Source organism: Acromyrmex echinatior, chromosome 3 (assembly GCF_024713525.1).
Source record: "Acromyrmex echinatior isolate Ae372 chromosome 3, ASM2471352v2, whole genome shotgun sequence".
Classification (NCBI taxonomy): domain Eukaryota; kingdom Metazoa; phylum Arthropoda; class Insecta; order Hymenoptera; family Formicidae; genus Acromyrmex; species Acromyrmex echinatior.
In genome coordinates, this window is record NC_141854.1 from 8,592,006 (window position 1) to 8,609,499 (window position 17,494).

The following is a 17,494-nucleotide window of genomic DNA, read 5'->3' on the forward strand; positions in this document are numbered from 1 at the left end:
ATGATTATACGAAATTATACGAGGGTTTTAAGGTTCTGAAATTGCATAAATAAGAAGAAATTTGCAGTTAAATTATAACATATTTTAGCAAAAAATATGTTTAACTGTAGTTTATTCCAACTGGAAAATATGAAACTTAATTTAAATGTAATGACGTTTTACAAATATTTTTAAGTAGATGCGTTTTATAAATATAAATTTATATATAAATTTATATTATTATAATATATGAATATTTATAAATATAAATTTAAATATGAATTTGAGTACACATAAATGCAAAGTACTCAATAATGTTATTGTTAACACTATTTGTCTCATTATATTGTGTAATGCTTTATCACATTTTATTTATAATTAAAAATTAAAATGTAGCATGATTAATGTAACATAATTAATAGAGATATCTTTATATCATTGATATTTATCATCCAATATTAATATGTTATTTAATAAAAAATAGTCGTTTGAGAAGCTAATTATCGATATGTTCATTTAGTTATTATATGGCAAATATTAATTTATTTCTCACATATTCGACGCGTATAAATAAATCACGACGCGATGAGTTTCGTAATTTACGTTTTAAATATTCAGTATATTGAGACATGATGTACGTGCGACATTACAAATTTATAATAATATTTAGTTATTGGCACATAGATCATTATTAGATCTAATTAGGACATTATTATCTTAGCGCACATTATCTCATTCGCACAACGCGAATAACATGTCTGTATATAATTTATAATACAGCATATAATATAAATATTTATTTACCGTTGCTTGAAACTAACCTTTATAATATTATGCTTATAATTTCATACAATTACACGTATGCTGTCAACATTCGTTGTTTAGTCGCTATGAGTAATTATCGCAATTTGATGCGAATGCATATGTGAAATAGCAAATATTATGTAGACTATCAGACAAATTACAAGTGTCTTTCGAATCTGAACTTAAGAGCTGATTAATTTTCAAGTACTAACACACGATGCCAAGTTTATAAATACGTTAGAAAGTACCGTTAACAATATTGTTAACAATATTTCAAGCATTTCTTATAAGATACTTAAATCAATCTATACTATGAGAATTCGACCGAGCTGCGACGCAAGATTCATCAGGAACAAGATGTAACGTTTTCGCGAAAGCTGCTAGTGCCGCAGAAAACTTTACTTTCTCGAACAGTTTAAACGGGCGCGGATCCAAAGGAGCTCGTGGCGACCGGATTAATTAAACTAAGCAGAATCATTATAGTGGACGTTCCAATCTGGTTGCGTTTCACAGCTGCTCATTGCTCGCTTCCTCTCGTGCTATTTGCAATGAATCTCGCACACGACTTCGTTGAGTCTATGGATTGAAATAAATGAAAACTGATCACCGCGCATCGACCTTGGCGGAGAAGCGCGGTCGAAGGAGATTGAAAAATATATCATGCGGAAGCGGCGTCGTTTGCTTCTTTTTAAAAATGAGACGAACGGCACTAGATTAAGGTCAATCTGATACGAGGGGAGCGATGACACTTAAACGATGTAATTTTTTTTCTCGGGATCCCATATCTTGCGCTCGAGACTGAGGTATATTCTGCGATCAATAGAATTCACTATACGGATGAAAGTCTTTAGTCAAATCGGTTAATTTAGACACGACATAATTTTAGTAAAGTATTTTTATTCAGACCGATTTAATATATATCTCTATATTTAATATATCTTACGCTTAAATATATGAAGAACGTACTGACACAAATATATACTCTTCTTACTTGGTACACGTAAGTGCTATTTTCGTTGACGTAAATTTGATTATTATTCAAGGTGTAACAGCATTTTGAACAATTTGTTTTCTACTATGACGTGTTTAATTTTCTTATTTTCGGAAACAAAGTTTTAATGTATTTCTATAATTTAATGTATCTCTATAATTTAATGTATCTCTATAAAAAAAAAATAATAATAGTTAAATGATAAAAAAATTAAAATTGTGCAATAAAAAATAATGTATAAAGAATTGTGAAAATGTTATGCAGTAATTAACGCAATGCGATCAAAATTTAACTTGCGTACTTTATAATTGTTATAATTATATTATTCCAACTAATATATAATTATACTATTTTATTAGATATAATTATATACCTTAGGAATGAAAAAAAAATGAAGAAAAAAACACGACGAAGGTACAATAAAAATATTGAGCTATTATTGCACATTTATAGGTATACTAATAATACTTAAAGAGAGACAAATATAGTTCAATAAATAGGAATAAAGCGAAGTAGTCCAAAAATTATGTTAGAATAGAAATGCATTACACATATGTAACATAGAAAATCCTAACTCGAGAATTCATGGTCCTGTGTTCTTTCGAATGTTACAGCAAGACTGTCCTAATGGCAGATTAACGCCGGCGAAATTTGTCGACATGTACAAAATGTTCTTCCCGTCCGGTAACGCGGAAGAATTCTGCGATCACGTGTTCCGCACATTCGACATGGACAAGAATGGCTACATCGACTTTAAGGTGAGTCCCGCAAGTATTTTACGACATACAATTGGCACAAACTGCTGTAATGACCCATGTAATAACTACCGTGCTCCCGACGGATCCTCCAAAGAAGATACGTGTCGCGCCACGTACTTGTCGTACATCGATCATTTCACGTGATTAAACATAATCGCGACAAAATCTGCTCGCCTGAGCGACTCAAAGAAGTGCGTTATAGTCACCGCAATACTTCCATCGCGAAGAGAAGATTGCACTTTTATGACATGAAAATATCGTTCGCATGAATTTAGGTCGACTGGCGTGAAACGGGAAGTTTGAATATCGGAAATTTATCGAGAACTGTAATCTATATACAGAAGTGAGAAGAAACGATTGGTCAACAATGTGTAAAGACGGTAAAATGATGTACTAAGACATAAAAGATTTCCATCTTGGCACGGAAGCGCGCAAAGGAACGTGAACGGTGCTACATCCGATTATACGCTCGACAAATGCGACGACATAAATCTTTTCCGAGACTTCAGACCGCGTATTCCTTCGTACCCGGTTATCCGTGATTGTGAATTTATGTTCTTTATAATCCGCGTAAGTCATTAATAATACATTATTCATACGACACGATGTAAGTATTACAGCCAAGCTCTCCATCACTATTCGTGGTCCCTTCTCGCTCCGTAGCTTCGTAACTGCTTTGACTCGAAATTCTCCAAGAGAAATGCCTCACGTCACACATGGTTTCCGTTTGCAAGCACAACGAGCGAATATTCTCGTTCGTCATCTTGATATGCTAATCGGTAATTTAATATAGTTCAAAGGTGCGACGAGTCGTGTTTGCCTGTCGGCGAATAGCTATTTGATATCTGACCCGAATACGCCGGATAAAACCCCAAGCTTTGTCTAACGTCGTGCTTTGTAAGATGATCTCTCATCGCATCGCTGATCAAAGTTATCCTAGAGGAACTATATAATTCGCCATAGAAAGGCATTCTTCATGATGTAAATGACGCACGACTTTTTTCAGCTATTTCACCGTGACAAGAATCATCTTGTCTTATTCTTATCTCACCCGTCGCTGTATTCTATTTTTAATTTTCAAGAAAGTGTCATTCTTGCGATCTTTATAATAAATTATAAAACTTATACTAATATATTAATATTCTTATTATAATGTTTTTATCTTTTAAAGATAATTTAGAGAGAATAATAAAAAAATAATATGAGTAGAATGTATAAAATACATAAAATATATAAAATCAGCATACAAACTATGAAAAGTAGAGAAAAGTGTAATATTGTAATTTTATTGAATTGATATAATTACAAAAGGATTTAAAAATAACAATTGTATTTATTTTTATATTATTACAACGATTACATTGAAAGAAAATATCGTGATATTACACATTACAGTCATTTTCTTCCACATGTTCCCTAATATACTAAAGATAAAATAAATAAAAGAGAGAAAGAAAAATAGCAAGAGAGAAAATTACTTGTACTTTGAAATGTTATAAGAAATTCTATATTACATATTCGGATGAATATAACATATATGAATAAATATATATTAAAAATCTCTAACATTCTCTGTAATAATTGCATTAATATTATTATATTATTAAAAAGTAATATAATACAGTAATATAATATTGTTTATTTTATTTTGTGAAACGTATTAAAAGATATTACACTAGATTTTGGCAAAAATGTAATCAGAGATATTTGATGAGGACATTGAAGTGTTTTATAAGATTTCAGATTAATATGTTGCATTAATATGTTCCATTTTCTGTCTTTATATCGTGTTACGTTGCAGCAACTAATTGTCTGCTCAGCGAATGCGTTTCTTCTAACAGAATTATTGTGGGGCAAGCTAACTTCAATATGTCTTTTATGCAAACTTTCATGTTAATAAATTAATTACTCATAAATTACTCATTCGCTTAATCAAGGCTCTTGTTTATAAATATTGTGTTATATGCTTATAATAAATCATTTACATCTTATTTTATCGAAAAGTTTTACGTAACATAAGATTCTATGTAACATTTAATGATATAATGTAATTATACACGTTTGATAATATTTCATTTCAATAATGAAAAATTATTGTTTCATATCTCAATATTGAATATTATGAGAATTAGTTTTTAATTTAAAGTTCTGCAAAAATAAAATTCTTTTGTAATTAATCGAAATACGAAGTTATCTATTCACAAATTAATAAAGTAAAATTAGTAAGTGAAATATGGGATTTCTTATCAATTATTAAAGGTCCGTGATTTATTAAAACTAATTGAAATGTAAAGTTGGGTATTACTTGAAACTAATCAAAATACTAAATTTATTATCTATTTACATTTATAAAACTTAACTTACGAAAATTATCAAGGTATTAAATTACCATACCTCGCTTCTGTTATAAACTTTCTGAATGAAAAACAGACATTTGCTTCCAATTCCTTCATTAAAATTTTATTCAAATGCAAATAGTAGAAAAGAGAAAGAGAGGCTATATATTTGACGTAAATTATTCAAAATGAGAATACGCAGAATGACTGTAATTTTACAAATTATATTTTATTATTGTACGAAAGTACAATGATTAGAATTGCTTTCTTTTTATATAGAACATCGCAGAAATAACAACGAACTATACACAATAAATTATTGTTCATTGTTTTGAAGTAATATTGAACATGCTAAAACAAACTAATCTATGTTCCAAATCACGAATATACTAACTTTGTCCAAGCAGTCCATCGATGCGGACGTTTAATGCTAGTTGTAAGATGCAATCTGCCTCGCGCCTGTATCTCGTGGTCATGCAACACTTAAGAAATTTCGCGTTGAGATGACAAAGTTTCGCCGGAGTTTCATCGATATGTAAGCTCTATTGTAAACTGACTTCATCGCGAGCCGAAGTTCTGTTTATGTGCAGCATATATATACGCTCACGTAAGCTCGTAAACGATTATTATTCCGATATTAAGTAAACCTTCAATGAGACGATTTCTCGCGCAATTGCATTATGTCGCTCATAATATCGCAACATTTGAATAGTATCGGTAAAAGTATAAACATTTGCAGCCCTCAGCGTAAGCTGAAAATATGCGAGCTTTATCGATAAGCCGAGACCAAACATTGGTAATCTCTATTCGATTTTTATTATCCTATCGAAATGAATAGCTACCTATATATAATATAAAAATCCGCTCTTTCTTTTGCGGACACTTTCCCGTTCTCCCATCACGTTTCCTATGGATATAATAACATCAGGTTCCTTACTTATTTTTCTTCGAGGAAAATCCAACAAAGTCGTCGACTGAATTTGACTCTTACGACATCGTCTAAATAAGAAAAGTCTCTTTATAGTATAACGTCTTCCAGAACGACGTCGTCGATAATAATAGCAGTTATAATAAGATGAAATTCATGGAAAGAATGTGTACATATCTCTTTTTTAACAAGAAATTTTATAGCATTGTTCGACGTTAATGAAGTTAAGTCGTGATGAAACCGAAAATTAGTTTCTTATTTATTATATTTATTTTCTTATTTGTTAATTGTATTTTTATTAAATGCGAGAGAGAGAGAGAGGGAGAGAGAGAGAGAGTTGATCTTTCTTTTTGTCTCTCTAAAAAGCAGCTTGGAGAATATCTAAAATTCCTATTCTTTATATATTTTATATACATTTATATATATATTTTTTATATATTTTTTAACTTCTGTAAATAAATTTTACGTAATATTTTCACATAAATTTTAAGTTTATTTCATTTTTATGCTTCATGATGCAGCAATTACTTTATTTAAGAATTTATAATTTTTAAATTAATTCTAGATATTACGAAGAACTAATAATAATAAATTTGGAATAAACGAATGAATATGCGATCTTATTTAAATAATATAAGCCTACAAGGTTGTCCTTATAATTTCCTTAAAAGTGCGAACAATTTAAAATTCTTGCAAATCTCAAATATATAAATATATATTAATATATTTTTTGTTTTTAAAATAATCGAAAATATTTTGTATATTGTTTGACGACAAACTTTCTCTAATTAAACTTCAACAACTTTCGCAGGGAGGAAGTAATGAATTAATTCAAGCAGTTCGCACATTGAAAAGCCATTAGAGATTTAGCTAGAACTTCCGGCAATTTAAACTTATTTCTCGAACAATTCCGACGGAACGTGATAAATGACGGACGGGTCAGCTATTTCAGCATTCTTGCAACTTTTCTTATTTAGAAGAACTCAGATTCCGTTTACATTTATCGTCTTTCCTTTGGACTGAAATCTCAGGAATCGAAAACAGCTCATTCTGCATAAACAGTGCTTTGCACTCGCTCAGTGTATCCTAATATATTACGAGTGACATGACAAATATTCTTCAATGTCAGGACGTTGATATACTCCTCTGCTTCTTTGAGAGGATTTATACGGTATCTTCTGTATACTTCCGTCGGAAGTTACTCGAACGGTATCAAACGATATTAAATGCATATACAATGTTTCACGTATAACACATCTAAAAAAGATATTTTTTAATTTTGAATATCGCTTGGCTTTTTGTATTAAAGTATAATCTTTTTAAAAAAAGATTAAATCAATTCATGAATATGATAAAAGATATATAAAAGAAAATAACAAAATTATTCAATATACGAAATTTAAGTTTCATTTATTTATTATCATTCTAACATTAAATTAATATATTATAAATTAATGTTATTGGATAAAAAGTTTTAATTTATTTTACACATTATCTTACTTATGAAAAATGTGTTACATATTTTGACAAGTTTGTCGTTTTTTTTTAAATTATTAAAACATTCGACATCAAACAAATTTCGATTAAAAGCAAAGAAAGCAATCCTATACATTTTATATATGTACAAATGTGTAATATAGTTTAAAAATAGAACGTAAAAGTTATTTTTTGATAACTAAGCCAAATATTGCTCTTTTATTGTAGAGGAACTAATACAACTTTTCTATTATTTTAGAATTTGCGAAAATTTTGAGGAAAATAGCTTCAGTTACACCTTCTCCTCAACGGAAACTTTTCGCGCGACGTACCATGTAATTGCATTGTTGCTCTCGGACGCACCATTTAGGACTGAAAGTTAACTCGGTAGACTTCTCTCCAAAGCTTATTTTGAAAGGACGTTTTGTGATTCCTAATTTTATTCTGTATATGTATAATTTACTTCCGTTTATCACTTGATGATACATTTATTTCATTCTCTAGTAGGTAAATTATATTAGTCCATCAATTTCTTAGGTTGTTTAATATTAATTATTTAATATCTGAATACAGAGGAAGAATCAACTTATCTGTTGTAGCAATTGTAGGTACAATTGCTATAACAAAAAAATTATACAATTTTTATATTATATAGAATTAATACATCGTTCAATAAACTGTTTTGTAATTATAATAATTACAAAATAGTTTTTTTAAATTATGTACATTAATTCTACACATTATTCTCTTGTCAGTTTCAAAAGTGTAACAATTAGAAAAATGTAATTTTTGAATTATGATGAATAAAATAATTACAAAACGTACTCGGTAAAAAATTTAGGACAAATATTTACGAGTTTAAGTTTCGCGTTACGCGTTTGCGATAGCTTTAAACAATTTTTATTTATATACGGTCATGATTTTATTTATAAAACTAAAATCATCAGAAACCTTTTAAAGATTTCTTAATAGAACTTCGAGTTTTACTTACTGAATACAGTTACATAAAATAAAATGTTAGGGTGTTCACTTACGTTGTGAACGTTGTGGTAAAGTAAAAGGTCATACATCATGTTACCCGTGTGCAAGAAAAAAGTGTATGTTTTACAAAAAGCTTTCCTGTACTTTTATGTCCATCCTTGAATCACGAACAGGCTTGACCTTTTTCTTTTTCTTAAAAAGTCCTCGATCGCAATCCTTCTGAGACTGCATTTCCATTAGCGTTGGGCACCAAGATCCATTTTGAAAATCCACTTCGGAACATTCGTGTTTGAAGGTACATTTCTCAATGTTCGAAGTTGCTTAGTTCGTTTTGAAACGTCCTTCCCGTATTTTGTACTGTATTCACTCGTTGTTTTTACTTTGCACGACGAAACATTACTTTAAACTTTTAACAGCTAAGTGTTGAAATCTTAAAGTTTGTAGAACATGACTACGGAAATAATAGTATACATGGATCGTAACTTATATAATTTAAGGATACTACAGTAAATATGAAAACTAAATGGCATTCTTACCTCTCTACAAGCGATAGGTCTCATATTTTTTAATTGACGTATCTTTAACATTATTTTTTATATAATTCTTGTAAAATGATAAATTCTTTGTATACTTATAATACATACAATTCGCGTGCGAAAATTGTAGATTAAAAGATATAAATTATTCAAAGAGCAAAACAATGTCAACGGATCTCTCAGCATATGCAATTCAATTGTATAATATAAATATATATAATACAATATATAGATATATGATATATTTATATATATATATATATATATATATATATATATATATATATATCACAAATATATATACATCACATATATACTTTTAAATTTATTACTTACATTTCGTATTATAATTCTAGTGGCACACAAAGCGTGGATGATTCACGACAGCGTAAAAAGATTTTAGTGCAGTACACGATTTTTGTGATTAAAAACATAATGTAAAAATTAAAATAAGTCTGCGGGAAAACCTGTATGTTTTTTCTTAAAACATATTTTGTATAGCTTCGATAATTAATTATATCGGCTTCGAGATTAGATATTTGTTCTTAAGACATAAAAATGCAGTCAAAGAAAGACTCACAGCCAAAGAAACATTTTATTTCAATTAAAGACCGTAGAATACGTTTGTGCTTCGGATTGCTTCAAGTAACAAACAAGAAATATATATCTTGGATTTTCCGTACTTTGAAGGAATTGCGTTCCGAAGAGTTGATAAATAAATAAAAACACAAAAGGAAATATTTTAGTGTCTGTGTCTTAATATTAAGCATCTAGATATAATTCTGTCTAAAATTATAAATTTCATAAAAGATTTTATTGGAATAAGATGCAGACTGTTTATATATATATATATATAAATATATTATACATATTTTTGTTTTTATTTTACAAGAAATTATTTATATCTAGTTAATTCAAAACTACAATTAAAAATATATAAAATTATTAAATGACTGCAGAAAGATGTTAAAATAAATATATAAGCAAAATATTTAGAATTTCTCTTTTTTTTTAATGAAAATATTTTCTACATATCAAAAGTCAATTGTTGATGATAATACTTACTTTATATATTTTAATATTTTGTAATGATGTGATTTAATAGGAATTATCTTAACATTAATAACGTCCAAAACTTCTCTGTTAAAACGTTTTCGATCGGCATTATTCATTTTTGAAATAAATATAAAGAAAGTTTATATCAAAGATTGTTGCGTAAACTTGTTATGGGCTTTAGACGATGATAAATTTAATACATAAACTAAAGTGGGATAACTAAGTGTAACGTATAAATCAAATTAATGACTGTCGAAAATTGTGCGATCCACGTTTCTTTCCTGTGCCTTCACTCAACGTAAACGATGTGGGGATTCTCGATCAAAGTACTGTAATTTTTTCCATATCCACGTGTCACGCTCTACCTGAAGCCATATAATTGACGCTGAATAATAAATGTAAAAACTATTGTTATATTAATTTTAAAATAATCTGAATATCAAGTTATTAGATAAGTTATTACAATTTACAGGAAGTAATTTATGAGATAAAGTAATCATAAATAATTTACGAGCAAGAATTGATGATGCGTTATTTAATGTTATATAATAACTTAATCTACGTTCAGAAATATATTAATTATGAATAATCTAATCCCTGTTTCATTTTATTAAGTTGCATTGTAAGCGAAAAATAATTTTCTTACTTAGTAATAAAATCTTATTTTACAATTATCAGTAATGAAAAAAAAAATATTCATAAATATGTAGGATATATATTAGTATAAAATTTTTTTAAGATTTTGAATTACTAAAAAAGTTTAAAGTTTTTAATAAAGTAATAATTGCTTTTTAAAGTTTAAATTCTAGAATCTTTTTTACATGTTACATGTATAAATTTCTCAATACACTTACCAAATCCAATACAAATTAATTTTATCGAGACAGTTGATTGTATAATAGCTTTATGCATTCGAAATAATGTTTTTAATGTCCACTCTAGGAATACCAATCCGAGTATTGTTGAGAAAACTTTACTTGAGGAAAACCACTTCGCTCCAATCTCATATATTCGCTTCGCGTACATTCTCACGAGCGTGGTGTCTGTAAGGCCGCAGTTAATGGCATCACAAAGATGTTTTCTCTCCCTAGTATCGGTCGTCGTTTCTCCGGTAATGTCAGGGCTTTTCCACGGATTCTTCCGCAAGCTTCGCGGGTAAGCTGCATCTGAAATAAGTGTGAGCCTAAAGCTAGTCTTAGAAGGGAAATGGTCTTCTTTCTTCTTTTTCCCCTCTCTTTCTCTTTCTCTTTTTCTCTGAGGTCAATACGAGAAGTGACACTTCAGAGGTCAGGAAGAGCAAAGAGCCGGCTCGCCCTCCGTCCACCCTCTCTTCGTGCTATAAAGCCCTCGTCTCGTTTGTCTACCTCGGGCGGCAGGTGACCCAGTTCTGCCGGAACGTACTGGCTCTCTAACGACTCGGTAGTACTCGAAAGGTATCGGCCTGGGGCGAGAATACCCGCGTGGATTCCATGGACAAATTCGTCCGACACGATCATAGCCGCCATTGTAACATCGTATCACGACCCAGAGCTTACGCGATTTTGGCCCGGTAACACGCGACAAAGACATGACTTCAAGACGGTATATTCGCCGGTATAACGCGACATGATTATTGATAACAAATTTCTAGAATATTAAAAGTATTATTGGCGAGAAGATATGCAAGACGGTTAATTTTTATTATTTAAAATTGCCAAAAAAATCTTTCATAAAAAAATAACTCATAAAATTTCGCAGTGTTATGGAATTAGATTATTGTATGGAATTTCATTATATAATAATTTAAAAAATATAAGATAAAAAATTAGAATAAAGAAAAATTAAAAATTAAACATCTAAATCACTTCGACTTTTTTTAAAAAGCTCAGAGAATTCTTATAGGGAATATTGGAATTACTTGAAGAACTTTTTAATTTTTGTTCAATATTTAAATATTGTATTTTCTTGAGATTTTGTCTTTTTTTTATTTCTTAAAAATATAACAAGAAAATAAATTTCTCGAAAAAGAATTAAAGTTTTATGCAATGCAAAATATGTATTTTATGATAGATTATTTATAATTTCAGTACTTTTTAAAATTTAATACTCTCAAGCAACTCTTCTATAATTTTTCTACAATTATATTGGTGAAAAGAAAAAAATTAAGAAAGCAGAATAATTTATTTTTAGAGAGGAATAATGTCTTCTCATTTTAATTTCTAAAGATTTGAAAATATCTGAAGAATCAAAAAATTACTTTTTAATATTTGAGTAAACTTTTTAAAATCAATGTTTAGATCTTAACATTTTAATTGACTCAATCGACTCACCTTTGATGTTAAGACGATCTTAGATGATTTCTTCTCGGATCATTGTATTTCAAGTGAATAAATATTTTCCATAGCTTTGGCAAAGCTGTTTGAATTATGGCATCTTGAAGCCGGTTCTTCCTTCAATGCGTATCATAGGGAAAACTACACTTTGGGAAATAAATTTTCGTTTCGCACAAAAGGGAAATTCTTTTGTAGCGAAGAAATAAAAGTTTTGATATCGCGCAGCTGCGACAATGTTACTGATACAGGATACCATCGGCTTTTGTTGCAGGAATTCCTATTGGCGATCGACGTAACGTCCAGCGGCACGCCGGAAGAAAAACTGAAATGGGCGTTCCGCATGTACGACGTTGACGGCAACGGCGTTATCGATATGCAGGAAATGACGAAGATCGTCCAGGTACTGTAACTCATGAAAAATGCATGCGCTTCGATTTATCTCCACTTAGTTGCACTCGACCGCAACTCTTCCGACAGAATACAGAATTTTTTATCACTTGACGTCAGTACTATCGGCATAGTTAATCAATGAGAGAGAAAAAGAGATTCTGATATATTCAGCACAATATATTTACATTTAAAAAATGCACGACTTTCTCTTCTCCGTGTCGCAAGTTCATAATTTCATGTTTAATTGCATGTGGCACGTGTAACGTCGTTACACTTCTCTCACGATGAGAGACTTAATAATGTATACATAGTAAGAAATACAGCACGAACTGATATCTTTTTATCGATACGCACTGAATCCTATTTTTTTCTTCATATTCAACGCGGTATTCAAAATTGTTCGTAACGAGATGCAAGTATAAACAATTTTCCATTGTGACGAATATAAGTAAATATTAGCCAACGTCAACACTGATTTGCATAATTAACACGCGATTGTATAATAACAAATCAATATTGTTTTCCCGCATCTGCCTACCTTGGCTTTTGTTTTTTTTTTCTTTTTTTTTACGGTGTATTGAGTGGCGTGTGCAGCGAATATCGACGCGCTAATATTTCATGAACCTTCTTCGCGAGAGAACGGATGTCGATGTAACCACGCAGCTATTCCATTCTATGGCGATGTCTTTCTCGGAACAGAAGCGAGGCTTCGTTAAATACAGCTGTCGCGTCTCATTTTTAAATAAGTAATTAAAGTTTCAGTGCCGGTCGGTATAACGGCAGCAGGCAGTAACCGAGACGAATGGAAACTTTGTAACATGCGACCTATTGCATAATAAATTTCCGCGAAATTACTAGGTCACACTCTCCATGCGTGGAGCAAAAGCACGCTTTAATTTTTAAATGGCAGCATGGTCTTTATTGGATTTTAACATTCATTTATTTGCACTAATGTATTGCAATAATTCTGCAACGTATTTTGCAATAATGATTGTAAGCACGTATAAAATTACAGGTAAAATGTTGCCTTTAAATTTAATATTATGAGAGTCATAATTTTGTCTTATGCGATCATGTCTTTACATGAGAAAAATATGCCATTTTTACAGTAAAATTTTAATCAAACATAACATTGTGGCATAAAACGAAAGGAGTTATTGCCAAAAGTCTAGAGGTGTTCTAAAAACGCAAAAGGAACTAATAATATTTTAAACTTCCTGGGGATATATTTTAGGGGAAACTTGGGATTATTGCGCGAAAACTCGAAAATTAGGACACAAAGATAGAATCACGCTTGAGAAGCTAATTATCACATTATATTCAGGTGAATCCGAGTGAATAGGGAAACGCGTTTGTATACTAACAGAGCGTAGAAAATCATGATAAAAACGCAGCGACAATGTTATGCTTTATAAAAGTATTATTATATTATAAATTTAAAGCAGCTTTTTATTATTTTGTTTTTTTATTCAAATTTATTCTTATACGAAAAAAAATATTTATATGTTAAAATGCCTGTCATTCTGCGATAATATAATTATAATTAATATATTTATGCGCAATGAAATACGAAATAGAATATTTAGCAAAAGTTGGATGATTGAAACATAATAATACCGATCTTTCGTCAATAAATAAAAATAAGATGTATTTGATTATTGGAATAATTGTTGAAATAATTGATACTTTGTACTTTATGTCGATGTATTATCCATTTAATTACTTAGCGAATTTCTATAATATAATGAAATTTAATTAATATTATATGATATAAATATTAATACTATACAAATATTAAATATTAATATTTTAACATATTTAAAGATTTTTAAGATATTTACGTCACATCAATCCCTTGAAAATTATGGAAATGAAATACTCAGGTATTTTTAATTTTTTACAAAATTACACATCACGTATAAAAATCTGTTTATTCCTAACAAAAAGCTGATTACTTGGTATAAAAATGATCATTTCTCTAAATCTAAGTGGAGAAAATCAAAAAAGATCAAAGTAAATTTTAATTATCGATAAAAAGTTTTGCCAGGAAAAGTTTTATTCTTTACACTTTGTGATACGTTATCGCTTTCGTTAAAAAGCTCATTGAGCCGCCTGGTCGCGTCCGTTAGGATATTCATCTCTACACTATTAGAAGTTCGGAACTACCGCGACTTCCACGGAAATTCCGACAACCAGGGCTTTCCGCCCTCGATGAAAATTAACAATGGAATGTTTGGTGAAACTCTATGCATCCTTGTTTAGCATTTGACCTGTGAACATCTACAACCACTGTAACTCATTTGACCGTACATTTCATTCTCGACACTCCGAATATCCTAACAGTGGTTGTTGTAAATATCTCCACAAGCAAACGTTTCATTGTTTCAAAAATGTTTGTGTGTAAAGTGATCCAACAAGAAGTGGTCAATTTACCACCATTTTTCTCGTGGTGGTGGTTTTTAGAAGCTGATGCTAGACAATTGTTATTTGTACAGTTGTTACAAAATGATATATCATTATACTATATTACTTATTGTTCGACACATTACGAAAACAATCAATTGTGGCTATAATGGAAGGAAATAGTATGTAATTTTTTTCTAGTATAATACACTTCTAAATAGACAATTCAAAATTTAATAGCAAAATTCAAACAAAGTAGCTGCGTCATATTAAGTGATGAATATGATTTTTTTTTCAAAAACTACCATTACAAGTAATAATCAGTTAATGAGTTCTTGAGTCAATTAAATTTTATAAGCATGAAGATACAGATCTTTGATCAAAATTCGATATAATATAGTTGTTGAGAAACTCAATTATTGTGCATGATGTTTGATAATGACGATGATACGTCTACAATCAGTTTTCACGCATCCATTCGAACATCATTTTCATTTGAACGTCGTTCATGATGACATATAATGGATTTGTTTATACACATAACAGCTACTGTTGAGAATTTCAGTATTAAATTTTGAATTGTCTACTAAATCTACTTAGTAGATGAATTATATCGATCGAAAAGTGTACACACAATTTTCTTTCAAAATTCTATTCTTCTCTAAATTCGAATCAATTAAATCTGATCATTATTATGATAACAAATGAAATTCAACAGAAAAAAAAAGAAATTTGAGTGTTATATAATCAAAATACCAATATTTCCACGTTAGTTTTAATATCATATATACATTGAATTTATACATTAAGACAAAATTAGATAGGTTAGAGATTCCATGTTTCATTGATTTAATTAACTGATTACCAATATAATCCATATATAATCGCTGAATATAGAAAAATATAATTGTTTATGTGAAAACAACACAGCAGCTTGTAGTAATTACTATAACTATTGTATATTAATATTATAATTTACACAGTAGACATTGTCATGTATATGTTACATTTTAAATTTATGTTACAACGTAATTCATATTTGTTTTTTTTTTTATAAGATGATTCTACATATATAGAAGATTGATTAATTTTTTCAATAAGTATGTATTATGTAGGCAAAACTAAGAAGATTAATTTTATTTAAATAATTCTGTTTCATCGATGGGTTTACCAATTTGCGATAAAATTAATCTGCTTTATCTTACGTCTAACTGTTGTGAGAAAATAATAAATTTCGCGCATTTATCTCTGTCCAAGCGATTTACAGTAGACTAATCGGAAAAAGTACGAAAAGAGATTCTAAATAAAGAATCACTGGTGCGCTTTAGTGGCTCTCAAAAAAAGTATCTGTGCGATAAATTATATTTTTGGAGCAACATGATTTATCACTTAGTCGTGATTTGCTCAACTATAAACACTGCGTGTATAAGAAAAATAATAATACGTTTTGAACTTAACAATTTTCTGATGAACTGCAAATGCATTATGTATTTCACGATAATAAAATTGCAAGATGCAACGAGTAAAAGGAATTTTTTATTTTTTTGCGCTGCTAAAGATAATTTTACAGCCAATAAGTATTTTTATAATAAAATAAATTTTTTAGATAATTATGACTCGAAATATAATATTTTAAAAACTGATTTTATATAAAATTAACTATACAAAGTGAATAAATTAAAAGTTATATACGTACAAAATTGTTATACAATATATTTCTATGTTTCGTTAGAGGCATGTAATTTTTAAATTTTAAACCTTTATTCGAATTATAAACCTTTATATAAATTTTTATTGAAAAATATATTTTTTGTTATGTAAAAGTATTACTAAAATAATAAATAGATGCATGGAATGTATTTTATAGTTTAATAGTTTATGTAGAATGAAAGCTCATCGGCGGTTGCCATTGAATGCTCATTAATCAGGTACCGTTTTTGTATGCCTCGGTAACCTTCCATCTTGATGGATTTAGGACGGACTCTTGTTTGAAAAAACGTGACACCAAGGTTGTGTTCGTGGTTTTCATGATTTACGACTTTATTGCGTTTGTAATGCATGATACGTAAATCTACACTTCTACTCTATCTTCGCATTTTTCTTAGGAAAAATAGTATTTTTGACAAGGAACGAACATATAAATATTATTTTTTAAAAATGTTTCTATATTTCTTTTTGCGTTGGAAATAATATCTGCTGAAATATATGTTTCATCTTATTGAGTTCTGATGAGGGATATGATATATATACGTTATGCATTGTGATATAATTAAAATCGATATAGAGTCTCTGTTTAATAAAAGTTACGACGTATACGCACGTGTATTAATCTTGCTACATTAATTCACAATTTTTCTGTGAACTGGCGAAATGTATTAACATCTTTAATTTATAAAAAGACGCTATATAATAAAGGTTTGTGAATAGTTCGAATTTGAATCGAATCGAATTGAATTATAGTAGACTCGAGAAATTCGAAATCGAATAATTTTCAATTATCGATGGTTAAATTTTGAATTAATTGCCTATTTTATTTTCTTTATT

At 29.4% G+C, this 17,494-nt stretch overlaps 2 protein-coding genes across 6 annotated transcripts in view; both read left to right on the forward strand.

The window, feature by feature from the left end:
* Nca (neurocalcin homolog) overlaps positions 1-17,494 on the forward strand; it is a 207,558-nt gene that overhangs the window by 152,379 nt on the left and 37,685 nt on the right. The window lies entirely within an intron of this gene.
* The window catches only part of LOC105146385 (neuronal calcium sensor 2), a 138,598-nt gene that overhangs the window by 100,423 nt on the left and 20,681 nt on the right, over positions 1-17,494 (forward strand). For all 4 annotated transcript variants that reach the window (XR_015544561.1, XM_087404499.1, XM_011056592.2 and 1 more), the window contains 2 exons: positions 2,389-2,532; positions 12,429-12,557. Coding sequence is in view for 3 of the 4 variants with exons in the window: in XM_087404499.1 (XP_087260625.1) it covers positions 2,389-2,532; positions 12,429-12,557 (273 nt within the window). In the remaining variant the exon portion in view is untranslated. The remainder of the gene's footprint in view (positions 1-2,388; positions 2,533-12,428; positions 12,558-17,494) is intronic.